This window comes from Urocitellus parryii, chromosome 2 (genome assembly GCF_045843805.1).
Source record: "Urocitellus parryii isolate mUroPar1 chromosome 2, mUroPar1.hap1, whole genome shotgun sequence".
Classification (NCBI taxonomy): Eukaryota; Metazoa; Chordata; class Mammalia; order Rodentia; family Sciuridae; genus Urocitellus; species Urocitellus parryii.
In genome coordinates, this window is record NC_135532.1 from 98,820,407 (window position 1) to 98,848,255 (window position 27,849).

The 27,849-nt window shown below is 51.6% G+C and overlaps 1 protein-coding gene across 2 annotated transcripts; it reads right to left on the reverse strand.

Moving 5' to 3' along the window:
• Window positions 1-10,164: 10,164 nt before the first annotated feature.
• Amotl2 (angiomotin like 2) lies at window positions 10,165-27,004 on the reverse strand. 2 transcript variants are annotated; one of them, XM_026383906.2, is made up of 10 exons: window positions 26,833-27,004; window positions 23,449-24,223; window positions 20,467-20,782; window positions 19,412-19,556; window positions 18,944-19,036; window positions 15,447-15,742; window positions 14,380-14,687; window positions 13,452-13,669; window positions 12,870-13,046; window positions 10,165-11,967 (listed from the first exon to the last, which is right to left on the reverse strand). In XM_026383906.2, exons 2-10 carry the CDS (start codon window positions 24,159-24,161, stop codon window positions 11,909-11,911), a joined length of 2,325 nt encoding a protein of 774 aa, XP_026239691.1. In that variant the 5' UTR covers window positions 24,162-24,223; window positions 26,833-27,004; the 3' UTR covers window positions 10,165-11,908. The 2 variants fall into 2 exon arrangements, with proteins under 2 accessions (XP_026239691.1, XP_026239693.1); XM_026383908.2 differs by lacking the exon at window positions 12,870-13,046.
• Between the last annotated feature and the right edge of the window lie 845 nt (window positions 27,005-27,849).

Here is a 27,849-nt window from a genome sequence, read left to right on the forward strand (position 1 = left end):
TTTTTAAAGAGAGAGAGAGAGAGAGAGAGAGAGAGGAGAGAGAGAGAGAGAATTTTTAATATTTATTTTTTAGTTCTCGGCGGACACAACATCTTTGTTGGTATGTGGTGCTGAGGATCGAACCCGGGCCGCACGCATGCCAGGCGAGCGCGCTACCGCTTGAGCCACATCCCCAGCCCCGACTGTTCACTATTATGAGCAATGCTAAAACAAACATTCTTGTAGAGCAACCTCAACACCTAGTTGTAAAAGTTTGCTCCCCATGGCCTCTTCTGACCTCTCAGCTGCCAGGTCCTGTGTACTTTCCAGACCCCACCCTCCTTTACCTTCCATAGTCCTTACTGCCTGCTGATACCCTACTTCTCCTTCTGCCTGTCCAACTTTTCTTTTTCAGTTTTCTTCAAGCCACGCTCTGTGGTGCATGCCTCTGAGTAGCTGGGGCGACTCGAGAGGCTGAGGCAGGAGGATTGCAAGTTTGAGGCCAGCATCGGCAATTTAGCAAGACCCTGTCTCAAAATGAAAAATTAAAAAGTGTCAAGATATAGCTCTCAGTGGTGGAGCATCTGTGGGTTCTGTCCCCTTTCCCCCAGTGCCATTAAACAAACAACAAACATCAATTTCCTTCAAGGTCGTGGTCAACTCTAACTGTGGCTGTGTTGAAAGGACCATATTAGTAAGGACTGTGAGGTGGGCCAGGATGTTGTCCCTGGTCCTGGTCTCCAGAGCATTTCAGGCCAAAACTCTGGCCTTGCGGGTTCTGCTGATCTACTTCCTGGGAGGGAAGGGCCAAGGCCATCTCTAAATGTACCCTCATTGATAGCAGGGTAGCCAATGTGTTCCTGGGGGACTCTGCCTTACCCTGATAAGGCTGGTGTGGAAGAATTCAGGGGCCGGGGCCCATGCCAGAATGCAGAGAGGACGTCCCTCCAAAGGGGGAGAGAAGAACTAGGGTCCACTCCTGGAGCTGAAGGGCAGGGCTTTGCAATTGGACTGTCCTTATTGCCATCCTGACATGGGGGCAGGTAGTTCAGGAGGGAAGGAAACAATGGGAAGCTGTCTCTCTTGCTTATCCAGGTAGGAGAGAGGGGTAAGAGATGCTCTAGGGCAGACCTCACACTCTTTGGGTCTGGGGTTGGCCCAGTGGTGCCTACTGAGGGAGACTGACAGACTCGTATGTGGGTGTGGTGCTGGGGAAGGCTCTACCCCTGAGCTACATCTGCAGCCCATTTTATTTGGGGACAGGATCTCACTAAATTGCCCAGACTGGCCTCGAACTTGCAACCCTTCTGCCTCAGCCTCCTGAGCTGCTGGGATTATAGGCATGTGCCCTCTACATCCAGTCTGATTTTTAAAGTTACAAGTAAAAGGAAGCTAATGAGGGAGTTGACTTCCTTCTAGAATAATTGTGAAAGTAACTAAGAATTTAGCATAAAATAATAATGTCCTCATTTCTTAAACACGTATTCTATGCCAGATATCATGCCTTGGAGGTCTTCATCAATTATCTCATTTAACACTCTTGTCAGCCTCCAGGGTGGAGCTTAAGAGCTCTGTTTTCAAGATTAGTCAAGGAACCTGTTTAGAAGTTGTATCAAGGTTAAGCTTATCAGTACTACATGCTTCACACCCAGTTTCCCCTCTTTTTTGCATACCAATTTGCATTGGTATGATACCTTTGTCACAAATTAATGAACAAATAGGGATACATAATCATTAACTAAAGTCCATACTTTATTCAGATGTCCCTGGCTTTCCCTATTATTCTCTGCCTGTTCAAGGATCCCATCCAGAATATCACATTTGGTTTTCTTGCCTGAATCACAAAGCTCCTCTTGTTTGTGACAGTTTAAAGGCAAGTTCTAACTGTGTGTGGTGGTGCAGGCCTTTAATCTCATTAATTTGGGAGGCTGAGACAGGAGGATTGCAAGTTCTGGGCCAGCTTGGGCAACTTAACAAGACCCCTGTCTCAGAATAAAAAATAAAAGGCCTGGGAATGAAGTTCAAGGGCAAAGTTGCTCTAAGTTTAATTCCCTGTGTCACACACACACACACACACACACACACACACAACACAGAGTTGTGAGTTCCAGCTTCAACATGATGATGTAGGGTCTGAGATCCAGTTCTGCTTTTGTTAACTGAGGATCTAGATTAATTTATCAAAGGCTTCTGACCTTCAGCTCCCCATGGAATCAATAAAAACTAACTTGCTGTATCCTGCAAGATAATGCACAAAGAATGCGTGCCTAGCACACAGATACACTCACACACACACACGCACAAATCACAATATAGGTCTGGTGCGGTGGTGCTTGCTTGTGATCCCAGCAACTCAGGAGTCTGAGGCAGGAGGATTGTAAATTCAAAGCCAGTCTCAGCAACTTAGGTCCTAAGCAACTTAGTGAGATCCTGTCTCACTAAGAAAAAAAAAAAGATAAGAAAAAGAACTGAGGATGTGGCTCAGTGGTAAAGCACCCCTGGTATGAAAAAATAAAGTTTTAAAAATCAAAACATTGGTGATGCATCCTCTTTCCTCTCTCATCCTTCCCAGTGCTGGGCCCCTCCCAAGCTGTCTATGATGCATCCAGCAACAACCCTGGTGCTGACACCCAGGCCCCAGCCCCAGCGCTGCCCAGACAGAACCCCTGCTCAGGCAGGAATGGGAGCGCTTTACCCATTTAACACCTGCTGCTCGGGACAGCTGGGTTTTCCCCAAGTCTTTCCCAGTCGACCTTCGGTCCCAACATGTGGGCCAGTCCTGGTGACCTACTTGTCAGGAATGCCAGGCTATCTGCTCCTGGACTGAGTCAGCACCTAGGAGCTCCGAGTCTCCTCCTGCCCAAACCTGACCCCACCCCGACCTTGCCCTCCAGAAGGGAAGGTCAGGAGAGAGGTGGTGGGCCTTCTACTTGCCCCTCCTGGGCTGTGTTGGTTAGGGCCACCTGGTCGTGTGGGTGAAATTTGTCCCCTCCACCTGTTTGCACAGAGGAGAAACTCTCCTTCAGGGAGATGAGCCTGTGTTCAAGCAGGGGAGGGGCACACGCGTGTGTCTGGGAGGGTGTGTTTGGTGGGGTGTGGTTGCAGGTCTACAAGAACATGTGTGTACATGTACATGTAGTGTGTGTGCACAGCATGCACGCTCCCATTGTGTTTATGATGGATGTTGGTGTGCATGTGGCCAAACCCATAAAGTTATCTGTCCGTCTCGCGTTGGGACACATGCAGGTGAGGAGTGCATTCAGTGGACCAAGGGATCTCCATCTTGCCATGAGTCTCCTGTGCCACAGGGGCAGGATACAGATGTAGAAACACACACAGGGAACCTTCCCCAGTGTCATGGCCCGACAGCTGTGCAGACACAGAAATGAGTCTCAAACCACCCCTTGGGCAAGAAGCACCTCTTTTCTCAAAGCTGGTGGGAGATGCACTCACTGAGCACACAAACTGTACATAAAGTCAGGAAAAAGGCCTGTATCTGGTGTGCTGGGTGCCGGGGGTGTGGCCCCCTGAGGCCTCACCTGCCCAACACCCTGTCCCTGTGCCTGGCTCCTCAAGAAGCCTTCACCAAGGAGCCTTCAACCAATCCAAGTCCAAGTTTATAAACTCTCCTTATTTCCTTTTTGGAACACACATTCCTCGGATACACACGATGCTCACTCCCTCACCTCTTTCAATATTTTTTGTGTCAACAGCCTTTTAAAACTGCAGCTGCCCACCCCCCACTCCCCCCCAGGTTTGCCAGCTTTGAACACCTGAGCTCTCTTCTCTTTTCCCCAAACCCTGTCTTATAGTGTGGACCAGCACAAGAGCACACAAGTACAGAAATTCAGAGTGTGCATTTGGAAATGTCCATACAGTAGCATCTATAGATACTATAAATCTTTTTTTTTCTTTTAGTACTAAGTATTGAACCCAGGGACCTTCTTACTACTGAGCTACATCCCCAGCCCTTTTTATCTTTTGTTTTGAAAGAAGGTCTCATTAAGTTGCTGAGGCTAGCCTTAAACTTTGGATCCTCCTGCCCCAGCCTCCCAAATCTCTGGGATTAAAGGTGTGGAATGCCACACCTGGCTAGATACTGTGAATCTTCCTTAGCAATTTGACCTTGCCCAGAAATCCAAATGCTATTTTGTATTTTATTTAGAGACAGAGTCTCACTGAGTTGCTTAGCACCTCGCTTCTGCTGAGGCTGGCTTTGAACTCGCACTTCTCCTGCATCAGCCCCACCCAAGCTATTGGGATTACAGGCATGTGCCACTGCACCGGCTAAGGCTATTTGAATGAGTGTGTACTGAAGATGTGGTCAATGGCACACAGGGTGGGAGGTCAACAAAGGCTCAATCACATGGCACTGTCCTGGCTTCATTGTTCCTGGGTCCAGGCCTAGAGGTACCAGCGTGGGGGCAGCTGGAAGCGAGCAGGCCTTGGGAACACACCTGGGACCAAGTTGCCCAACCTGGATCACAGGACCACAGGTGTGGAGGCCAGGTTCTTTCCTGTGGCCCAGGAGGGGGTCCTCCTTTCCTACACACTTGGAAACAAAAGGGATAGGGGCTCAGAGCCAAGCAGCACTCTGCATTCCCTGGAAAGCATCACCAGCCTCTCCCCCTGCCTTGCCTGTGGGGCTTCTGCTTCCGAGGAGGAGGGGGAAGGAGATGGGCACCCAGGGATTACCTGGAAACTCTGCAAGGACCTTGTCCCTGACCGGCTCTGATCTGTGCTCTTGGTCTGAACCCCTGTGAGTTGTTCTCAGGACTGAAGCACCATGCAGGGAATGGCCTCCCCTGATCAAAAGTAATCTGTCTCCACCCCACCCCAGCCCAGGGGAGCGCAGGGCTGGCAGGACCAGGCAGGAGCAGCTTTCTAGGGGGTGGAGGGAGATCTGGTTCTGCCTGCCATTCCCACGGCTAGGCTGGCCCAGGCCCACGTGGCTGTCAGCGCCTGGGCCTGACTCAGGGGCCAGCCATGCGACAGGGCTGGTTTGGAGCTCACACGCCCATGGCCACCTGCACATTCACTCCTTTTCAGCGTGGCAGAGCCCTGGGGCTGGGCTTCTTCTTGGGGCCTGAAGACTCCACCCACAGAGTCCCTTTCATTCTTTCCCACCTCCAGGGAATAGCAAGGGGCGGGGGTCTGGCCCAGGAGGGGGGGGGCCTGGGACCTCTGGTCAAAATATCCTCTGGGCTAAAGTAGTGTTCTGGGCCACCTGGGACTCTGGCCCTGCATAGGAAGTAAACCTCAGTCTAATTGAAAAGATCAGAAGCTGGGGTTGTAGCTCAGTTGGCAGAGTGCTTGCCTCCCATGCATAAGGCCCTGGCTTCAATCCCCAGCACCACACACTGCAAGTGCCACTTCTCCCTCTCATGATCCTGTGGGCGCCCAGAGGAAGCTGAATGCAGAGGGTGTCAGGAAGAAGAAATGCTCAGGCTGGAGGAGCAATGAGAGGAGAAAGTCATTCCAGGGCATAGGGATGGCATGCACAGAGGCCTAGAAGTGAGGACCACGGGGCTCCCAGAGCCGCATCTACCTGCTATTTGTATGGCTGGGCATGCGCAGAAGGCTGATGGTTATTTGGAGCCAGAGTTTATCCAACTCTTCTGAATACCCCTGTGCTTGGCTTGAGATGGGGTATAAAGATCAAACATTAGGGACATAAAGGTGTTGGGACACACACTTTGCCTTTTTCTGTACCCTTGCTGTCTTGCCACAGTGCTGGGCAAATGGCAGGTTCTCAATAAACATGTATAAAATGAATGAATGAATGAATGAATGAATGAATGAATGAATTTAAAGAGAGCACGGCCACTGATAGAGAAATAGAATGGAGGAAAGAATTCAACTGTGCTGAGACCCAAGACTTGAACCTGCCAGAAAAGTCTTGGGGGAAGGAAGGCTGTTTTTTTTTTCTTTTTTAAATTTAAAGTTTACTCTAAAGTTTTCAGGGCAAGGCTTTGCTGTGGGTTGTGCAGTTAATCAGTGTACGGTAGGGTGTTTGGTGTTTTTGCTGCTGATGCAATAGGCTAGGAGGATTTCCACAGTGTTTCTCCTTGAGCAAGCCAAGGCCACAGAGGAGAGTCTGGGCGGGACCTCCAGAGCTAGAAGAGAAGGCCAAAATGATGCAAAGGAGGGAAACCAGAGCAGGGAAGCAGCCACATTGTTGCCCAACCCATCTGGAATGTGTCCCCAGGTAGCAGCCTTTGGACAGATCTTGTCATTTGGCTGGATCAGAATCAAAGGCTGACAGGCCCTCAGAGTAGAGCCAAACGTATTCGAACTACAATTGAGTGGAAACTGGCTGCCCTGTGTGCCCACCCCAGGGCTGGAGGTTTGTTTGGTGGGTGAGGGCTCAGTGCTGATGTGGGCCAGTCTTAGGCCTGCGTCTTGGTGAGCTGGTAGCCCTGCTGTTCAGGCTTCATGGTGACATACTCCCCACCAGGCCCTTGGGCCCCCTTTGTAGGTATTTTTGCCCCAAGGAGAAAAAAACTGTAGTTTCACGGAGTTTCAGCACCAGGGCTTCCTGGGGAGAGATAAGGAAGAAGCCTGGGCTGGAGATGTGGCTCACCTGGCATGCGTGCGGCCCGGGTTCGATCCTCAGCACCATATACAGACAGGGATGTTGTGTCCGCCAAATACTAAAAAATAAATATTAAAATTCTCTCTCTCTCTCTCTCTCTCTCTCTCTCTCTCTCTCTCTCTCTCTCTTTCTTTAAAAAAAAAAAAAGGAAGAAGCCAACCACTGTGGACACCTCCCGATCTTCATTCCCTTGGGGAGACAGGATGCCCTGTGCCCAGATGCAGATGAAGTTAATGTGAAGCTAATCAAACTGCCAAGCTAATGAAGCTAGATCTTAGAGTGTTCTGTTGAACTGACTCTAGACCCATTTCCCCCCCCCAGTATTGGTGGTTAAAGCCAGGGGAGTTCTATTACTGAGCTACACTTTCTGTCCTTGTTATTTTTTTTTTTTTTTTATCTTGAGACTGGGTCTCCTTAAGTTGCTGAGGATCTTGCTTAGGTTGCTGAGGGTAGCCTCTAATGCAGGATCCTCCTGCCTCAGCCTCCAAGTTGCTGAGATTATAGGCACATGCTACTGTGCCTGACTTGGATCTAATTTCATATTCACCATTTTGCATACTTATTCTTTTTTTTTTTTTTTTTTTTGGTACCAGGGATTGAACCCAGGGGTGCTTAACCACTGAGCCACATCCCCAGCCATTTTTATTTATTTATTTATTTTTAATTTTGATACAAGGTCTTGCTAAGCTGCTTATAGGGCCTCAGAAAGTTGCTGAGGCTGGTCTTGAATTTGTGATCCTCTTACTTCAGCCTCCCGAGTTGCTGAGATTACAGGAGCGTACCACCATATCTGGCTTGTACTCTTTTTCTCAAAGACCCCTCATCTACCCCCAAGTATAAGCTTCAGGCCTCACAGACCTGGATCCACCCCTGGTGATCCTCTTTGACTCTGGAAAACAGTCAGCAGACACTGGGTACTTTGGGACTCAGGGTTCCTGGGCGTCCTTCCCAAGCCTCAGCTAGAACCCATGCCCTGGCACAGGGGACAGAGGGTAGAGGATTCCAACTCAGAGCACACAGTTTCCCCATTACAGCCCTGTGGAGATGCAGCCAAGCTGCCGGACCCAGGGGGGTGGAAGGAGGCAGTGGTCAGCTACAGAAAGTTCAAAGTGTGGGAAATAGCAGCCCGACAAGTGTGAACATACCAGATCAAATAACACTGCTAATGGTGTCCATATGGCTCACTAGTGGGCATTTGATGTTGACCCATGGTTGACCACTAGCTCAAAGTGGTTGCCGTGACATACTATACCAGACTTGCACACTTCAAAAGGGAGAATTTCATGGTATGTGATTTCTTTCTTGTTTTGAAAAAGGACGCTGAGAGCTCAGTTGCTGTGGCACTCAGCACACATACTGGATTCAAGCATGGAGTGTCCATGAACACGCTGCTTGTCGCTGGGGTTTCTGGTCTACCTCCTGAGGGCTCTGTTACACACTGCAAGAGCTGTTGGGGGAGACTGCATTCCAGCAAACTCCCCACTTGGGCTAGGATACAAGACAGTGACACTGCATACAAGTTTCCTGTCCAGTGGGGTCCTTGGGGACAGTGAAGTGGCTTTAGTTATCTAGGGGTGATTGGGTCTCGATTGGCTGCCCCCATCTCGGCACATTTTTATCAAGCTCTCTGAGCCTGGCACATTCTTGAGCCAGAGGAAGAGTTAACAATTAACTAGGAGGTGAGAGATGAGAGGCTGGGGCAGCCTCTCATAACTCCTGGGCTGTTCTTCTGTTCTGGGGCAGTGTGCTGCCCCCCTGAGTCACCCCCACCCTCAAGCTCTGTTGGTCCTGGCACTGGGTAGGGACAGAGTCTCTTCAAAGAGGAGCTTGGCCTCCAAGGGGCCCAGGTTCTGGCCAAGGCCTCACTCCTCCACAGATATCTAGACACCTGGGGCAAACACCTCTTTCCCTAGGGTATGTTCAAATCCACCACAGCCTGCTGCTCCATTGCTCTGTCACTTCTGGAGTTTGACTGGGCTATATTCCAAAGTGCACCAATCAGCTCCCTCTCCAAGCTGATCAATCCAAACTGAATGAAGCGCTCCAGTGCCTTGTAAGGGCACCAGCTAGAAAGTATGGTGCTCCTTGCACCTTCCTCTGGGATACGTGGCCAGACACATGTATGCACACATAGTATACATGCCTGAACATGTATGGGTACCTTGGGATGGATTTCATCATAACTCAAGGAACTAGGAAGGTGGCTCCTAGCAGACTAGATTCCACAAAAGGCACAAACTCTTCAAAAGCCACTGGCCAAAGGTACTGGGTTGGGGCGGTGCTCTGGGCTTACTGCTCCGGGTCTCAGCTGCAACCCCCACCGTCCAGGGCTTTTGGGGGTGCATGTGGCAGATAGAGTTGAGTAGGAACCCCCTGCCATAGGACCTGCCATTTTGTTTTGAACACAGAATGTTAGCAGAGGACTAGTGCAGGAGCCAATCATTCAGGCTGCCTTTCAGGTGAGAAACCTATTTGCACAGCCAAAACCCCAGTCCAGGGCTTGGAGAGAGCAAGGCAGCCCTCCATGTTGCCCAGATGGCAGGAAGCAGGCTGGAGGGTTGGGTGATCACCTCATTTGGTAGGGTCCGTTGTCATCTGCAAAGTTCCTAGAAAAATTTTGGAGGTTCTGAATTCTTCCACTTGCTTAACTCCATTCCCATGGGCAGGAAGGCTGGCATAGGGACACCTTCTCTAGGATAGCAGTTTGGTTACTCATCAACATGGCTACAAAGTCCCCATACCTGTCTGAGGATACTTCACCCATGGCCATGGGGTAACTGGTGCTGTTTCATGTCTCAGAGCCTGTCTGGCTGCCTGATGGTCAGCTTTCTGTCTGCTGCTACCATTGGGAAGAAATCCAAAGATTGAGAATGGTTGTCTTTTTTTGAATCAAAGCAATACACTTTCCTGGGCATTGGGAGTGAGTGATGCTATAGCATAAGAAAGAGGTGCCCAAGAACATGCCACACACATGAACATCCTCTGCATGTGTCCAGGCAGACAATAGGCATGGTGCCTGGTTACTTGGATGGGAAGGAAGGTAGGAGTGGGGTTAAGAATGGCAATTTTGGACACAGTGGAGTACTACTCCTACTATATAGTATGGTCAAAGCTACCCAGGGAAGCCACCATCTGACAGTCTCCTTTCCCTTCCAACATATTTTTTTTCTTTTTGTATGGAGGATTGGAACGCAATCACTGAACCCCATCCTCAGTCCTTTTTTGTATTTTATTTAAATACAGGGTCTCAGTGAGTTGCTTAAGGCCTCGCTAAATTGCTGAGGATGGCTTTGATCTGACTTTGATTCTCTGGCCTCAGCTTCCCGAGCTGCTGGGATTACTGGCCTGAGCCATTGTGCTCAGCCCCTCCCAACACTCTAAGAACTTCCTCTGGAAAAGTCAACCACATCCTCATTCCAACTCTTCTTAAAGCAACTTCACAGAATTCCTAGGACTTCTCTTGGGTTCTTGAAGAGATAGGACCCTGACATGGGTGGCCCTATAAAATCCTTACCCCGTTTCCTTCCCTCAGTTCAAACACTTCACTCTTCATAAATTTTTTTATTAAAATACTGTTACACCCAGTGGAATGCAGCAGCAATCCTGGTACAGGGTGGCATAACAAAACAGCCATGTTTACATTTAAATATTTATGATAACTTAAACATACAGACACACATCACGGTCTTTGGCAGAAAATGTTCACAGCACAAAAAATACTTTAAAAGAAATACCAAATATTAATCCAAAATATATTAAGTTGTTTTTTTTTCCTTTCATGATATTTTTGTTGTTGTTTTTTTTTTTCCTCTTTTTCTTTTTTTTGCTTTGTAAACAATGCACATGAACCAAATGTATTTTTCAGGGGTTGGGGAATTAAAAAAATATGCAATTGTCCAGCAAATGCAAATGTTTAAAAAGATCACTTGGGGAACATGGAAATGAAACAAACACATACAGAACTAAAAAACAAGAAAGGGGAAAAAAAAAAGACAAATATTCAAGAACTGAAAACAGTAAAGGCAACTGCTAAAACCCACCAATCACTACTGAACTGAATTGGAGGACTTTTAAGACCAAAGTCAAAAAATCTCTGCTGCTGCAGGCTGCCACTCTAGTTTCAAAGTATCTGGCCCTGCCTGGGGGCTGCGCATGGGTCACGTGAGGAGCCAGCCTCGTGGGCGCCATTTTGTGATGGAGGCTCCATGTCAAGTCACATCTTGTAGCTCACTGACTAGTCTTCAACAGCACAACATCCTCTCCCAATCCTTCCAGGTGGGAACAGACAACAGTATGAGAACAAGATAACTCCAGCTTCCTCAGAGAACTGGTGCTGGGTGGGTCACCTTCATCTACAAGTGGCATGGCAGTTGTCCATGTGTGGTGGCTCATTTCCTCTGGCTCAATTTATAATCAAACTGACAGGATGTCCCAGGGACAGGAGTTGTGGAGCCATTTCAACAGGTTGATGGTGGGGATCCCATGGGGCATTTGATACAAGGCTCCAGATGGAAGGACATAGGCAGCCAATGTCCCATTGAAACAACCAGCATCAAAATCCATGGACCAAGAACTTGAGAAGGAATAACAATTGGGAAGCCAGTCAGAAGTTTTCAGGAACTGTGGCAGCAGGGACAGGGAAACACCACCCCTGAAGACAAATCGGAACCAGCATGCCTCGATTTTCTCTGTTCCACAAGCAAGGGAATTATTTACAAACTGGAAACTGTCTCCCAGGCCACTCAAATGACCCCAACCCATTCTTAACTGAGGAGGGACGAGACTGTGGCTTCCACAGGACTCACATCCTCAACAGTCCCCCAAAGACTCAAGGTGCAGTGATCCCAAGATGACAGTGAAGAACTGGAGAGCAGATGAGGTTGGCTGGGACCACACTTAGCCAAAGAACATGGCTGGCTTGATTCATGAACCAGCCCCACTGATGCCCATGGGCAGCTACCCTGGGCAATCAGCCCCCGAAACCAACACATCCCCTCTCCTTCCCTGCCTGAGTGCCAAGTGGCAGGTCAGAGTGGGCTTAGTTCCTTTCTGGGCTCTTAGTTGCTACCCATCTGCTAGCCCTGGGCAGCAGGCAGAGGGTGAATCCTTATTCTTCATGAGCAGGGGAGGAGTATGGACTAAGAAGCAGTCTTCTAGGGAGCTGGTCTCTTCTCAGCTCCCTTCTCCCCTGCAGCACTCCTTCCTGAGCTCTCAGGACCAGATGGTCATTGGCTGGGGAAAGTGGGGAAGCAGCAGTTGAAGAAGGAGCTGCTGGAATGGCCAAGGGCAGGGGAGGAGAGGGCGAGGTTGAGGGTCCTCAAGGCACCACCTCCTTCAGATCAGTATCTCCACCATGTCTGACAAATCCTGGACTCTGGATGTTGCTATGGAGTCTGGGGAGAGACAAGAACATAGGCACACGTTACCAGATTGCTCTTTTAAATTCCTGGTACTTTTTTTTTTCTCTCCTTTTGCAACACTGGGGATCTAACCAGAGCCATATGTATGCTAGGCAAATACTACATCCCCAGCCCTTTTCTACTTTAATTTTTGAGACAGGGTCTTGCAAAGTTGCTGAGGCGGGCTTTGAACTTGTGATCCTCCAGCCCCTCAGCCCATAACCAGGCCAACCTAGAACAACACTCTGTTGTTTCTCAGCTCTTGGCCCAGACCCCCAGCCTCCAATGGGGAAGTTGCCTTTGTTTCTAACTTTGAACTGGTTGAAGGGCTTGGAGGGAGTCATGGAGGGCCCTGCGGGAGGGAGGCTGCTGCATTCTTTCCATGCCTGTGGTTTTTTTTGAGATCATGAGGCACAGGCAAATATGCAAAGGCTAATGTAGAAGGGGAGCCAAAAAGAAAAAAGAAAAAAAAAAAAAAAAAGCATGTTCTCAAGTTTCTCCTTCCTGGACTCTTTTTAAACAGTCTCCTAACTTGAGAGTGCCCTCAGGATAACTTGCCAGGCTTCATTATCTTAGCTATTTAGACTGGCAATGAAATATGTCAGGAAAACCATGAAGGAGGAGATAAAGTGCTTTCTGTTCTGTTGCTTTCTTCCTGAATTTGGATCTGTCTAGAATCAGGGCTTCTGATCCCTCGACTCACCTAGCCAACAGCCCTGGTGTTCACACTGAGATGGGCCAGATGCCTCTCCTCACCTCTCATTATGAAGGGCTCCCCATGGAGGACAGGTAATGACCAGGAAGGGTATGGAGAGAGGGCCTTGGTGTTCTAGTTCATACCAAGTGTACCCTCAGCCCCACCCAGCACAAAAGCCAAGGAGAAATGCGCAGCTCACCCAGAGAGGTTGCCTTCTGGCCACTGCTGCACCCTAGCAGGCCATCGGGCTCTGGTGCCAGGCAGGTAGAGGTGCTGTCTGGCAGGCCATCAGTCTGGGTGCTTCCATCTCTGCTCCCATGTTTGGTATGGGCAGGGAGAGGAGCTGTAGCTACTGTCTCCTCCGACGGTGCCCTGTCTGGGGGAAAGGCAGGAGATGGATGGTTACTACCTGGCTTATAAGAGGTAGCCTCTATGAAAAACACCCCAAGTGAACAGAACCTACCACACACTGAAGGCTGTACGGATTGCTCACGATTTGCAATAACTCTGATAAGACTAAATGTGAATGGGAGTAACCATCAGGCTGAGTTGGCTACAGATGGTTTTGAAGGGTAGAACCTTCCTTTGCAGAATAAATCTAGAATTTCTGTGGTATCTGATTAGGAAGAGTGGAAGGGGTTTGTAGAGAAGATGGATCTGCACAGAAAACTCTATTATGCCTGGCTCTTTTCATCCTTGGTGCCGGGAGGAAAGGTCTGGTACTTTGTGTATGAACCTGAGAAATCTCCATCTACCCCCACCCCCACGAGCCTCCTCTTACCTATCGTCAGCTGGGTGGGGGCATCTGCTTGCCGCTCACTTGATGAAAGCCCTTGCCAGCCCTGGGTCCCTGCTGCTGCAGCCACAAAGATAGATGGCACTGACTTGGCGGGCCGCAGGGAGCCCTGGGGGGCCTTGCCAGGGTCTTTCCTGGACCGCTGCTGAAGGACCTTTATCACTGCATCTTTCTCAAGGATCTGGGCGTGGAGCACTTTTAACCTGAGGGGAGAAAGGCCAAGCACCCTCATCAGATCCACAGCCCCAGCGCCTGCCTCCCTCCTACAGCCTACAGGGTAGGGGGGAGCACCCTCTCTTTTGCATAAGGGACCTGGTGTGAGGCTGCAGATGCCAGCACAGCTCTGCATTTTTTTTTTTTTAAAGAGAGAGTGAGAGAGGAGAGAGAGAGAGAGAGAGAGAGAGAGGAGATTTATAATATTTATTTTTTAGTTCTCGGCGGACACAACATCTTTGTTGGTATGTGGTGCTGAGGATCGAACCTGGGCCATACGCATGCCAGGCGAGCGCGCTACCCCTTGAGCCACATCCCCAGCCCCCACAGCTCTGCATTTTGACGCTCTAAGCCCAGGCTTGTGAGGCTCTGAGTGCTTCTCACATGGCAAAAGCTTGTCATGTGTGTGTGTGTGTGTGGGGGGGGGGGTCTGGACTCACTGAAGGCAGCAATGATATGACCCTCTCTTGTCCTGAAGGGCAAAGCCCCAGAGAAGGTGGAGAAGCTTAGAACCTGGAACCATCCAAGGCTCTACCATCTCCAAGGCCAAGAAGTTAGTCAAATATAGAGTCAGCTTAGAAATAGGAGGGCCCACTGAGCTGAGTGGGGACAGAGGCCTATTTACCAGGGATCAAGGACAGGGCAGATTCAGCCACCCCACTCACACCACAGGGCCTGAGCCTGGCCTGCCATGTCGAACCTGCTTTCCATCTCCTGATGTCTGTGGCCACCTGTGAGCAGGCCCTCATTGAAGCTACTGCTGGGCGAGGGCTGGGGGGAGTGTCGGATGAGAGTAGTGTCCCTCTGGGCAGCTGCGGTGGCAGCAGCGTCCATGGCAAACTGCCTCATGGCACGTTCCTCCAAATACTTCTGCTCCCACTTGGTCATGTCGGCCTCCAGCGCCAGGATCTGTTCCTCCTTCTCCCGCAGCTGTTCTGAGAGTCGCAGGGCACTGAGCTCTGGGGAACCACCACTGCTGCCACCACTACTGTGGGTGCCCGTCTGTCTCTACAGAGAAAGATGCACTGAGGTCAAGGGTGGGAGTTGTGGTGCAGTAGCTCCTCATCCTCACACAGATGCCTACTACTCCCACGTGTTTGTTTAGCCTCATACAACACAGACTCTCCATGCTGCTGTGCCCAGTGAGAGGCAGCACAGATCCCCACATCCTACCCCTGAATCCTGTGGCCAAGGACCATATAAATGACTCTCTAAACTAGTAGGATCAGGACGGCTATCAATAATCATACTGGCCAGATGTGGTGGCCCATGGGTGTAATCCCATCAGCTAGGGAGGCTGAGACAGGAGGGTTATAATTCAAAGCCAGCCTTGGCCACTTAATGAGACCCTAAGCAGCTTAGACCCTGTCTCAAAATAAAACATAAAAAATTCCCCCTAGCCAGGCATGGTGGCACAGGATGATAATCCCAACAGGTTGGGAAGCTGAGGCAGGAGGATCAGGATTTCAAAGCCAAACTCTTAGCAAGGTCCTAAGCAACTCAGTGAGACCCTGTCTCTAAATAAAATACAAAAAAAGGGGCTGAGGATGGGGCTCAAAGGTGAACTACCCAAGTTCAATCCCCAGTACTAAAAAAAGAAGAGTTGCCCATGCTTGGACTCAGGCCAAGTAGCAGAGCCTCTGCTACTTGAGTGAGTGGCCACTGGGTAAAGGGGGTACACGGATCAGACACCGGTGCGTTCCCAGGAGGCTGAGGCTTCCTCAGATGCTGCCTTAACTCTGCCCCCTGCATGGCTTCCCGGCTCACCTGCTGTGCACGCAGGGCCTTGAGTTCCTGCTCCAGGCGAGTCCGCAGACGCAGTTCCAGCTGCTCCCGCTTCTCGCAGGCCGCTTGCAGTTGCCCAAGCGCCTGCTGTAGCCGCTCCACCTTCTCCACATAGGCCTGCTTCTTGCGCAGCTCCTCCTCAGCACGCGCTGCACGACCCTGAGCATTGCCTAGAGCCTGTTCCAGTAGCTCTGCACGCCGCCGCTGGTCCTCGATGGCACCGCGCAGCAACGCCATCTCCCTCTCCAGCTTCTCTTGCTCCTGTTGCTGCTCGTAGCCTGCAGGGAGAAAGAGGGGGCTTAGTCAGTGATGGCAACCACCCTGGCTGGCCCCACTCTCTTGACAGTCCCAAGGAGGTAGGTTCTGTGATGAACCCATTTCACAGGAGGAAACTGAGGCTCAGATGAAGTCAGGAGTAAATGACAGAGCCTGGCTCCAGGACCCCTGCAGGAGCAAATAGGCTATACTACCTTTCTACTGGGACAGCCCCAAACACTGCACCTGTGCCAGATGCCACAATTCACAATTTCCCTTGAGCCTTATGGTAACTTGCGGACTGGTGGTAGGAACTGGGATGCCTATGATGTCCTTTTATAGGTGAGAAAATGAAGGCTCTGGGGGACGGTGACATCATCATCATTCAGGAGGGAGAATTAAGAAAGAGACAAGAGAACCACTATCTGCCACCCCATGAGCCAGGCATGCAGGTGTCTCATTTCACTAAATTCTTTGAGCAGGACAAGTTTCTTCCCCAACCTAGAGGGGGAAAAACAGAGGAGCGGGACTGGGGCTGCCAGATGGGAATCCAGGCTGGTCTGGCTCCAAAAGCCCAGGCTGTGGTGTGAGGTATTTGCCCCTACAATGGGCCCCTACATCTTCTGCAGATCCAGGTCTCTCCTGTTTAGTACCACATTTCCTCCCATGGTCTGGGGACCTAGATTTTGGCCAAGGAACACAAACTCTTGCAGCACACTGCAAATGTCTCTGGTTGAAAGATTGGTGTCTGTGGTTCCAGCTATCCTGACTTTTAATGCTGACTGAGGCCTGGGCCAGATCAGAGTCCTCTAGCCAATGTTCTGGGCTTAAATCCACTTCTGTGCACCCGCTGCTTGGGAGTCTCAGGCTGGTCCCCAAGAAATGGGCTCTTCTTACTTTACTGAAGAGCAGGAGGTGGATGGGACCATGGGGCCTGCCTAATAAACCCAAAGGCACTATCTCTGGAATAGATTTTTTGCTATCATGGAATTATTTGCTATCATGGAATTATTCTATATTGTGCTGTCCATTTTTTGCTATCATGGAATTATTCTATATTGTGCTGTCCAAAGCAGTGACCACTAGGCCACATGTGGCTATCGAGCACTTGAAATGGAGCTAGTAAGATGGAGAAACTGAAGGTTTCATCTTAACTCATTTTAAACTTTAGACATGTGTGACTAAGGACTTGTCATATCAGACCCTCAGTACCCCTGGCAAGCGGAAGGGAAGATCCATCGACTCAGGGCCCGCAGGAGGAGAGGAAGGCGACAGAGTCAACCCAGGTCAGCTCCTGGTTCACTATAGAATTTTGAAGACTGGGCCCAGGCTGACTGGTCTCATTCTTTGGCTTAGAAAGAAAAAAAAAAAAAACTGAAATTGAACTATCCATACTCTTTAACACCCAGTGAGTGGGTTGGGTGGGGTCAGGCACAGTGGACTGGGGCAGTACCCCTTTCTGTTTGGGTCCACAGAGCCCTGTTACTTAGGGTTCACACAAGACCTGCCTTAGTTTGACTAGGATGTAGAAGTCCATCCCACCTTCAGTCTGAGAACCTGTAAGAGCCAGAGGCAGATGCCCAAGAGGCAGAGCTGGCGGGAGGGCAGGGCCTCATCAGAGGGGTCAGAGGGACAGAGCTGTCAGCTCCACAGCTTGCTTGTGGGTAAAAGCCGTTGGAAATGGCAATGGCCACATTTTTGTACTAGTGCTGTCTGATTGCCAAAAAGGTCAACCAGAGCCATCTTCCCTGAGAACTCCGCTGGCCCTGCGGCTCTGGTAAATGCCTATTGTGGGCCAAGAAAAGCTGCCTGTGCCCTTTCAGCCCATCACAATCTTTAAGGTTCCTGATGGAGGTGGAAGGCTGGACCTTGGAGGCCAGCTCCCGGGCCTCCATGCAGCCTGGCCAGGAGATGTAGAAGTGCCTGCTAGGTACCCCCACCCCCCCTTTCCAGTTTCCTTTTTCTCCCTTTGTGATCGCCCTGCCTCCAAGGGCCATGCAGGGGGTGGGGGCAGCCAGGAGCGGAACAGCCCAGTGGCTCTGGAATGCCAGGCATCCAGGTCACCCGCTGCTGTGAGATTAATGGCTCCAGTGAGAAGCCAAGAACAGCCTGGCTCCCCAGCTCCCTGGGGAGCGGAAACGCCTCCTGCCTGCCTCCCCCCACCCTCCTCCTTTACAGGCTTCCAGAAACTGGCCTTTCTTTGGCTGAGCCAGGCCCCAAAAGCCAGCCCTCCCTTCCCTACAGGGCACCCCTCATCTGCCTGGCCCTGCCATGGATACTCTCCCAAGGGCAACCTCCTCTTCCTTTTCTCCCTCCACTCCTCTCTAGAGAGAGGCAGCCATTGCCACCTCACTTTGCCTGCCTATCACTTTGCCTACCTATAGGGGCAGGTGTAGCCTGGCCTGCCTCAACCTCCTCAAACCCTTGATGCCTTCAGTGGCTTCTCCAGGCACTTCCAGGGGAGTTATCTAATGGCTTCTTCACCTCTGGCTCTCTATTCCACCCCTGAGATCCCCAGAAGCGCCCCCCCCCCTGCCAGTTAGGCCTCCTGATCCAGGGATCTCCTGATCAGTCTCCTGAATCATGAACACTTCTGAATGTATGGGAATCTGTTCCTCAGTTAAGCTCATGGCTTCTCTCTGCTAAACACCTGTCAGGGGCTTAGCCCAGTTCTGCTAATGAACAAATGAATGAATGAAGGGATGGATGGGATAGTCAATGAATTCATCATTCAAGGATGCACGGCCCTCCTCCTTTACAGAGAAGCCTCCAGAACCCCTTTAGACTGTTTGGCTGCCTTGCTATGGATGGCTCTCCACCATCCTCCCCAGCTTCTCAATCCCATCAAGCACTCCCAAACTTTCTGCTACCTGGGACTCCCTGAAAACCTCAGACTGTTCATTCTTCTTCATCCTACTGTGACCAGGGCAATCCTGTATCCCCTACTGCCCAATGCACCCGCAAATGCTGACCAACACTGCAATGATGGTCAATACCATAGCTCAGCAAACCACAACTTCCCTCTTGTCCTTCCCAATAAACAGATCCAGATCTTCTTCTTCTATGGAAGCCACCCTCTCTCCCATTCGTTTAGCGTTGGGCATATAGTAGCCATTTAATAAACTTGTGCCCAAAGTACTGCTTTGCAAGTACTCTCCATCCAAGAGATCAGTGGTGCTATTGCCTGCATAGTGGTTAGGCTTCTTAGGGAGACCACTACTTACTCTGAGCAAGCAGCTTGGCCACCATGTCCTGACTGCCGGCTTGGGCCTCCTGTGTCTTGCTCGCCAGGCGGCGGTTTGCAGACTCCAATCTCTCTATTTTAAGAGAAAGAAAGATGTTTCGGTGTTAGGTGATGCTGTGTGCTTTGGGTTTTCCCTGGGGTTCTTTTTATCTGTGAGGCTGCATCCTCTGGGCTGGAAATGGGCTCATAAGGACCTGCTGTAGCTCACTGTTCACAGTTCCAGCTCAGCTCAGGTCCCAATAAGAAGGGAGTACCCTCTCAGAGGTCATGATCTGGGCCATATGGTGAGAACTCCATAAGGAATTCCAAAACCCAGAACACAGAGACAAGAATCTCTCCATAAGGGTGGCTCCCCAAGAGTCTCAGACTGGCACTTATGTTTGCAGAGAACAGAGATTATGAAGACTCCCCTGGCGCAGAAGGCCCAAAGACTCTCCCCAGCCCTCACCTCTAAGATCACGGTTGAAATCCTGTAGCCGCCTCATTTCACTGTCCATCTTGTTCCTCATGGTCTTCTCCAGGGCCTCACGCTTGGAAGAGGCCCTTGTCAGACTCTCGTGAGCCTCTGAGAGCTGCTGGATCTCACTCTCCAGCTGCAAGGGACAGACAGCAAGCTGAAGGAAGGGGAGGGATCCCAGGAGAGATCCCAGGCTGGAGATTGGCAGCACTTTCCATTAGAAAAGGGGAGAGATGAGAGGGCAAAGAATAGGAGCTCCAGATGGTTCCAGTGGGTTGGTCAGAAGCCTGCAGCCTCCCGAGGTGGACCAGACTACTGGGACTACAGTAGGGTCCCATCTGCTGCCCCAAGGACCAGAGGCTGAATGAACCCAGCTTTTCTGTGCCCATCATTCAATAAGAAGCATTTTTCTGAGCAAAGGGTCAGGAGCGGGCATGTTCTGGGTGGATCAACAGGACACCGAAGGACAATCATGAGAGCCTGAGGCTATCCGTTAAAACCGAACTTTGGTGCACAGTAGTAAACCTCCACTAAAGACCAGAGCCTGAGCTGCCTCTGTCTAGAATATCTGCCCCTGAAGTGGCCCCATCCAAGCCAAAGGCTAGCCTAGGCCCGGCTGCCCCTCCCACTTGGCTGCCACAGGTCCCGCACGTGTTCCTAGCTGGCTTGCCATGCCAACAAGTGGCTTTTTTTCCCAAGAGGAGGGGTTTTCTCTTTGGCCTAGAACAGACTGGCTGTTGTGTGGGGGACACAAAGGGCTCTCTGTGGGAGGTGTCTGCGGGAGGGGTGTGTGCAGGGCAAGGGTGCAGGGGGCTGGTGAATGAGCTCTTTCTAACTGCCACTGGCCAGCAACTGCTCATGCTCCAGGCCTGTAGGCCTCTCGGCTGTTGCCCAGCTGTCTGGAGTCAGCTTGGGAGGGTGCATGAAGGGGGTGGGGGAATGGAAGGGTGGAGAGAAGTCCAGCCAGACCCAGGCTTTCAGGATCCCATCTCCCTTTGCACTGCCCACTCCCCAGCCAGACCCCCAGGGTCCCTGGCAGGGCCTACCTTCTCAATGCGGCCTGCCTTCTCTGCTGAGCTCTCCAGCTCCCTCTGTAGCCTCTCGTTATCCCTCTGTAACCTGGCATTCTCCCTCAGCAGGGCCTCCATCTGGGCAAGGTGGGCACTGCCCGAGGTGGCTGACGAGGCTTGGGCACTCGCTGGTCCTCCCACCCCAGGTGGATTGGCGGAGCCCAAGGGTCCATGACCAAGGGTGGCTGGATGAGGGGGTGGGGGCGGGGAGTGCTCCTGGGGCTGCTGCAGGTACTGGTACTGCTGTTGCTGCTGCTGGAGGAACACAGGAGGTACCTGGGCCTGCAGGATCCTGGGGAAACAGAAGAGATGATGCTCAGAGACTATACCTATATTAATAAATGACCAATATGGCTGCTGATTGTTACACAGCCTCCCAGGGTTAGCAGAAAACAGTGGGGAAGGCTTTTTCCAAATGATGTCTGCCTGAACTCTCAAGAGCCAAAGAAGAGGGCTGGAGGGATTAATGGAGGATGGTGCTTTGCGTCCTGCCTCACTGAGGTCAGGGCTTTGGGGATCAGCCTAAGCAATCCTGGGCCTCCTAAGCAACCAGTGCTTAAGTGAGGCACCATTAAAAAATGCAGCCTAGGGCTGGGGATGTGGCTCAAGTGGTAGCGCGCTCGCCTGGCATGTATGCGGCCCGGGTTCAATCCTCAGCACCACATACAAACAAAGATGTTGTGTCCGCCGAAAAACTAAAAAAAAAATAAATAAATATATTTAAAAAATGCAGCCTAGATCCTCCTAATCTATACAAGGTTCTTTTGAGGTCTGGAGGCCACCATGATCATGACTGAGCACATAGCCTTTCAGACCCTGGGGCCACTTGGTGGTGGGTCCCCAGCAGCTACTCTGTGTTTGTTATAAGCTGCCCCTTTCAGGACTACCAAAGCAGCACATTCAAGTTTTCTGTTTCAGGGCCTGTAATACCACCCCCGCAAACACTGAAAACATTTTTAGAAGACTCCAGTTAATGGTTAGACAAGACAGATTGCAGGATAAGAGTCTGACGAATAGATGTTCAAATCACAGCTCCTGCCATTTGACCCTTGGCAAGTGCCTCTACCCCATGGCATTGCCATTCCATCACAAAGGTCTCCAGGCCCACAGGTAAGGCCTAGCAGGGGGCTGGTACTCCCATAATGGAAGTTCATTCCCACCTCTCCTTAATGGGGACCTCAGCTCACTCAATTTAAAGAATGAGGGGCCCTCTCTGGACTAGTATGGTGGGTGAGTTCAGGGGACAATGCTCTACAGGCTCCTGGCACTGGTGTAACATCAACCTCAGGGCTGCATGTTGAGGGGAGGAACAAAAAGCCAGAGGGTCTTTCCAGAGCTTTAGGATTCCCACTGTCACAACTACTTCAGTTGCACAAAGACTTTTCCAAATTCCAGAAGCCCTGAAATCCACTCCAGGTCCATCTCCTCAGCCCTCAAGCCTGTGACTCTCCCTCGGCTAAAATTCCTGACCCAGCTCCCAAGAAATAGTCTTCATCTGATCAGCTACAAAAGAGAGGGCAGTGGGCATGTTTCTCTGACTACTTAAAGTCGGGCTTCCAGTGAGAACTGGCCAGAAGGTCTCCCCTGTGAAGTCCAAACTCTCTCTGCTACATGTGGCTAGTTCTCAAGGTGGCTTCAGAGCTTGCTGCCCTCTGCACCAGGCAGGGTAGACACATTCTTTGGAGATGACTTAGCTCCAAGAAAGAATAGCCTTCACACTTGCATTCCCTGCCCCTTGTCCCCCCCTCCCCACCCCATGTCTTTTTGTTCTCCTGCAAATAGTCAATTTCCTTGCCCAAGATATTATCTTTTCCTGACAGGGGTTCAATAGGGCTGGTCCAAAAGAAGAAACCTCAGACTCAGCTTCCGATAACTCTTCCTGATCGGTCCTGAGAAGGGAGATAAGGTGGGAGTCTGGATGGGGTGGAGGCTGGAGAGAAACCAAGAGACTCCATCCTCTGGTTCCTCCATACCAGCAACATCACGTCACTCATTTCTCGAGAGCAAGGAAAGGCATCTTTCCCAGGAAAGACCAAATGGTGGGAAAGGGGGTGACTAAATGAAGACTCAGCAAGAATGAAGAGAACCAGACTTTGACCTTCAGCCACCAAGAGGAAGAAAGTTACTAATCCATGGGGCATCTCTGGTGGGGGTTCCTGGACCCTTCTGGGTAGAGATGCAGGAGTGATGGCTGGCTTCTCAGGACCAAGTGAGATGACCATGGAAGAGCCTTCTATCTAAAACCTGTATTTCTGCAGTCATCGGGCTTCCTGCCTCCACTCTCCACACAGCCATTTATCACCCATGTATGTGCCTTTTTAAGATAAATCACATCCTCTAATGGTTTCTCTTCACACTCAAATGAAATGAAGAGCAGAGACAGGACAGCTGACAAGGTGGCCACCTGGTTCTTATAATCTCATTAGGAGCCCCTCCCAATAATCATAGCAAGCATGTTTTTAAAACACCTTCTAGGGGTGGGGATATAGTTCAGTTGGTACAGCGCTTGCCTTGCATGCACAAGGCCCTGGGTTCTATTCCCCAGCACTACCAAAAATATGTATATAAAACACCTTCAGGGGAGGTCTCACCTTTCTGCTTCACTTGGGGAGAGTTCGGCAATGATTGCCATTCTCTGTCTTTGGGAGATTCTGAAATCTCACCTTTAACCTCTGCTACAATTCAAATCCTCTGGGAACCCTACTTACTTGAAGGTTACAACTAAGCAGGTGTCTACCTCTAAGTCTAGGCAATGCTCCTCTGAACTTCTTATGTGACCTTGGCTAAGTTCCCTTTTCCTTCAGCCACTGGCTCTCCCTTCTCAAGAAGGAGGGATTAGATCAGGAACTGGGGTGGGTGGGGAAGCTCAGACCCAAGGTGTGATCTTGAGACTCTCCAGCCTTGGAGAGTACCCTGGAAGAAAGCCAAGATTTGAAAGAGCACGATGGGGGTTGTTACCTGACTTCCGCATGCTGAAAGTGTGGGCTGTTGCGGGCGCGATACCTCGGGTCAGTGACAGCAGTGGTCTCGTGGGCCAGTACAACATGTGGGTACTGAGGTGGGGGCCCACGGGGCTCTGGGCCCTCAGCAGGGGAGCCCCTGGGTGGGGGGCCCTGCTGGCTGCGCGCCAGCTGTGGGAAGCTGTGGGAGGAGCTCATGTGGCTGGGGGCCCGGGCTCCGTTTCTCTCCAGGGACAGCTGCAGGAGCCTTTCACTCAGGGAGCGCACATGCCCATGCCGCAGCTCCCGCAGAGCTTCATCCTGCCGCCGGGTGCCTCCTGGGGCCCCGCGAGGATCCCGGTCCCCGACCTGCGGGCGAGACCCTGCCTGCTGGGCTGCATAGTACTGAGAGTGGGCTTTGGCCTCCTCATAGGTGGGCAGCTCTTCGCCCTTGCTGGGCTGTGAGCACAGCCGGTAGAAGGTGTTCTCTGCCAGGTGGGTCTCACCACCCTGGTGCTCCTGGCCCTGGGGCTCTTGCCTAGTGGCCTGCTGGAGCCCCTGATTGTCCTCAGGTGCCAAGATCTCCAGGGAGCCCCCAGCTGCGGCCCCACCCCGCAGGGCCTGCTGTTGGATGGCCAGCAGCGTGCGTGTCTCCGCCAGGTTGCCGTAGCGCAGCTGCTCCTGGATGAGGCGGTGCAAGACTGTCCCTGAGGAATCTTCCAGCGTCCTCATGTTTCTTTGGCTTGCACACACCTGCCTAGACAATGGCCAGCAGGCACCTGGCCCCAGAGCACCTGGCAAGAGAGACAGAAGAGCATTCAGTGGGAGCATGTGAGAAAGGGGAGGGCTTTTCATTATAGCCGGTTGAAAGCACAATGGTAAAGAACAGGGCTGGGATGGGAAGGTTTCATGAAAGCTTGGGTCCAAGTGCTAACGCTGCCACCTATGGATTAAAGCAAATCACTTAACCCCTGAGCCTCAGTTTCTTCCTTTAAAAGGGGGGAGGGGCTGGGGATGTGGCATGTGCAAGGTTCAATCCTCAGCATCACATTTAAATAAATAAAATAAAGGTATTGTGTTCAACAACAACCAAAAAATTATATATATATTTTTTTTAAAAAAGCAAATACTGCTTGCTCAGGGAGTTGAGAGTGAATAGAGGCACTGACTACTGAGCTTCCAGAGCACTGTAAATCCTTGGCAAGGTCATCATTGTAATGATATTCATGAAGACTTACTAAGCCTAGAGAATACAACAGAAACCCACAGGGTAATCTAGCAGGAACCTCAGCTCCTGCAGTCAGGGGCCCATCAAACATTCTTAAGGACAACTCCAGACGGATCCAACCACTGAGCTGTCCAGGCTAGGAGTAAACAGGGGCCCTAGTTTTTGACACATGATAAGTCCAGCTTTGTCACAATCTACTACACTCTATCCTCCCCCAGCCACCTTCCCTCTGCCCTCACTGTTCCTGAATCAGAGAGCTCCTAGGATAGACTCTAGGCTCTACTTCATCAAGGGATGCTGATAAAATTAATCTTGGACTCTTTGTCACAGAAGACCTTGGCAGTCTGTTGGTAGTTCTACAAGGTAGGAAGAGGGAGAACCCGCATCTAGACCAGAGAATAAGGGATGGGGGTGGGGGAGGCTACAGAACAATAGGACAATGGTTTGGTGAGATAAAGCCAAAAGGTGCTACCCAGCAAGGTTAGCAGGTTGCTCACCTGCTCACAGTTACTGCAAGGGAGTCAGGGTTAAGAAAGAATGGCATGGTGTCTTTGATTTTTTTTCCCCCAATTTGCTCCTTGGAAAAGCCCCCATTGGTCCTCTAGGGACATAGGAGATGATCACTCAATATCTTTGTTGACATCAGTAACAATTACCTGGGCCAATTGGAGAGGGAGAAGCTCTTTGTTACAGCCACCTGGGGCTGGAGACTGAGCCCAAAATCTAGGGAGATCATATCCAAGGAAGGTGTTCCCTTCTAAGCCTGGGCTCCTTCCTAGTGGCTCATTAGCCTGGAAGGCTGCCTGCCTCCCTCACCCAGCTTCCTTTCCACAGACTCCTCCAACACAAACCTCTAAACTGGGATTCAGAGAAAACCAAACAAACTGCACTGCCACAGGTACTGTGGAAGGGCAACGGGGGAATGTAGCCTCTCCTCCAGCACAAAACTAGCTCCAGTGCCTTGTCTGTTTGGGCTTGGCAGAACAGCCATTCCCAATTCACTCCCCCACTCCCAGGATTCCAGCTGCCCAGAGCTGGTAGTGGGAGACCAGTCTGGAGGACACCTAGGTACCCATGCTTCCTGGCACCCAACCCTCCTCCCCGGATGTTTAAGACTACAGAGAGTTACCAGAGGCAAAACAAGCCAACAGGAGTCAGTTCACATGGGGTTTCGCCAGTGAGGCATTTCCTAAGTTAATCACTATCTGAGCTGACTCCTGTTGAGAAGGATCGGGGAGCGGCAAGAAGGAATGCAGAACCTTCCCCACAGATTCCAGGCGCGCCAACAATGTGCCAGGACTGGACGCAAGGAAAATCTCCGAGGCCTCTTATCGCCAATTTGTCTCCAAGATGCACAACCTTTCAGATACCTAAAAGCTTACCCGAACCTTGCACCCCTGAGGTGCTAGAGCGCTGTGCTCTCGGCAAGCCTCCTTTGAAAGCAAGCACGCGTTTGCAAGCTTTTGCCTGGCTTCACTCTCGCCAAAGGAACCAAAGCCAGTCTCTAAATCAGATCGCACCCGACCAGGGCTCCCAACCTACCCCGACCCTAGGCGGACCACAAGCACCGGTAGCCGCCCCGAGAGCCTAGGGCGAGCGGGCGAGGGCAGTCCGCAGCCAGGAGAGGTCTTTAAGCGTCGCGGGTCCGCCTCCCTTCCTCCCTCCCCAGCCCTCTTTGTTTTCCAAATACTCCAGCGCTGACGTCACCGGGCTGGACAGCAGACTGCATTCTTTCTAAGTGAGAGCCAGTTCGTGGCTCCAAAGAGGATTTTCCAAGGAAGACAAAGAGGAATTCTTGGGCTAGTTGGGGGCAGACACCTGTACCCCCTCACCTAACCAAATCGGCTGCCAAGGCCCTGCAACCTTGATTTCCAAGAGGACCTTGCAACCTCTTCCCGCGCCCCCCCTCACTGGACCCCCAACCAAAATACCGACCCCGCGCTCCCCAGAGTCTGCCCCCTTTTCCAGCCTCCAGGGATCCATGCACCTTCAAGAGACCTCCCACCCGCCCAAAGCGCACGGCGCAGCGCTCTCCAGGTGTACTTGGGCTTTGCTGCTGCCTCGAAAGAGCGCCCTGAGGACGCCGGGTCCCGGAAAAGGCCGGGCTGCACCCGGACTCAGGCTCGATCGGCCGGCCCCACGCAGTCCCTGGAAGCACCCAGCGGCCTTCCTTACCGCTGAGACCCGCTGGTGCCCGCCGCGGTCAGAACAGACGTCCCAGCCCGACTCCGCTCAGCTCCACAGCGGAGGTGCGCACTCGTCGGTGGCGCCGACGCTCTGTGCCGGTCGGGCTCCAGCGCGCAGCCCCAGGGTCGGCCGGCGCTGGAGGCGGCTGCTATGCCAGGAATGTGAGAGTTTCAGGTTCCCCCTCGGGATCAAAGCGAACCACAAATAACCTCTCAGCGCGCCGCCCTCCTCCGCCCTCCGCCTCCTCCCGCTCCCCCGCCCGGCCCCCTCCTTCCTCCCGGGAGGCGGCGCTGCGGGCCGGGCGCAGGGCTGGGCGCAGGGCTGGCCGCTGAGCTCCGCTCCCCCGCCGCCCAGGCCCCCCGCCGCCGCGCTCGGTCCTCTCCTCCTGCTCCGCCGTCTGAGCTGCTGGGGACGATTTAATCCAACTCGGCCCATCACGCCCCCACTTCTTCCCCGTCTTGCTCAGCCGTCATCCCTAAAGCCTTCGACTGGAAGCCACGCTGGGCTGTGCACCCCGAATCCCGGGGATGCTGAGGGAGGGGTGCTCCGAGCGTTGTTTTGGGGGATTAGGCCTCAAAGACGTCCACATCCAGTCCATTTGGACCGTACCGGAGCAAAGAGATGATTCTGTTTCCAGTGGCGAGCCTCTCCCCTCACCCCCTCTGTTTTCACCCCAGCGGCAACCTTTGAATTGCACTTTTATTGTTTACAAACACCTTCGCCAGTTCTTAAGACCAGTCTCCCCAGGAAGTGTGAATCTGGGTTGAGAAATCCGGTGAATCCGAGCCACCTACCCAAATGAATCACCCTCTGTCTAGCATTCTGCCCAACTCTTCTAAGGTAGTAATCGGCGCCCCTTTAAGCATGCCGCCACCGGCTTTTCACTGTCATCATTCTGCCCTCCCATGTCACCATGCAAGTTCGTTTATCATTCTTGTCATAAATGAGGAAACCAAGGCCCAGGGAGGTTAAACATCTTACCTAGGGTCCCACAGAGAGTCATTG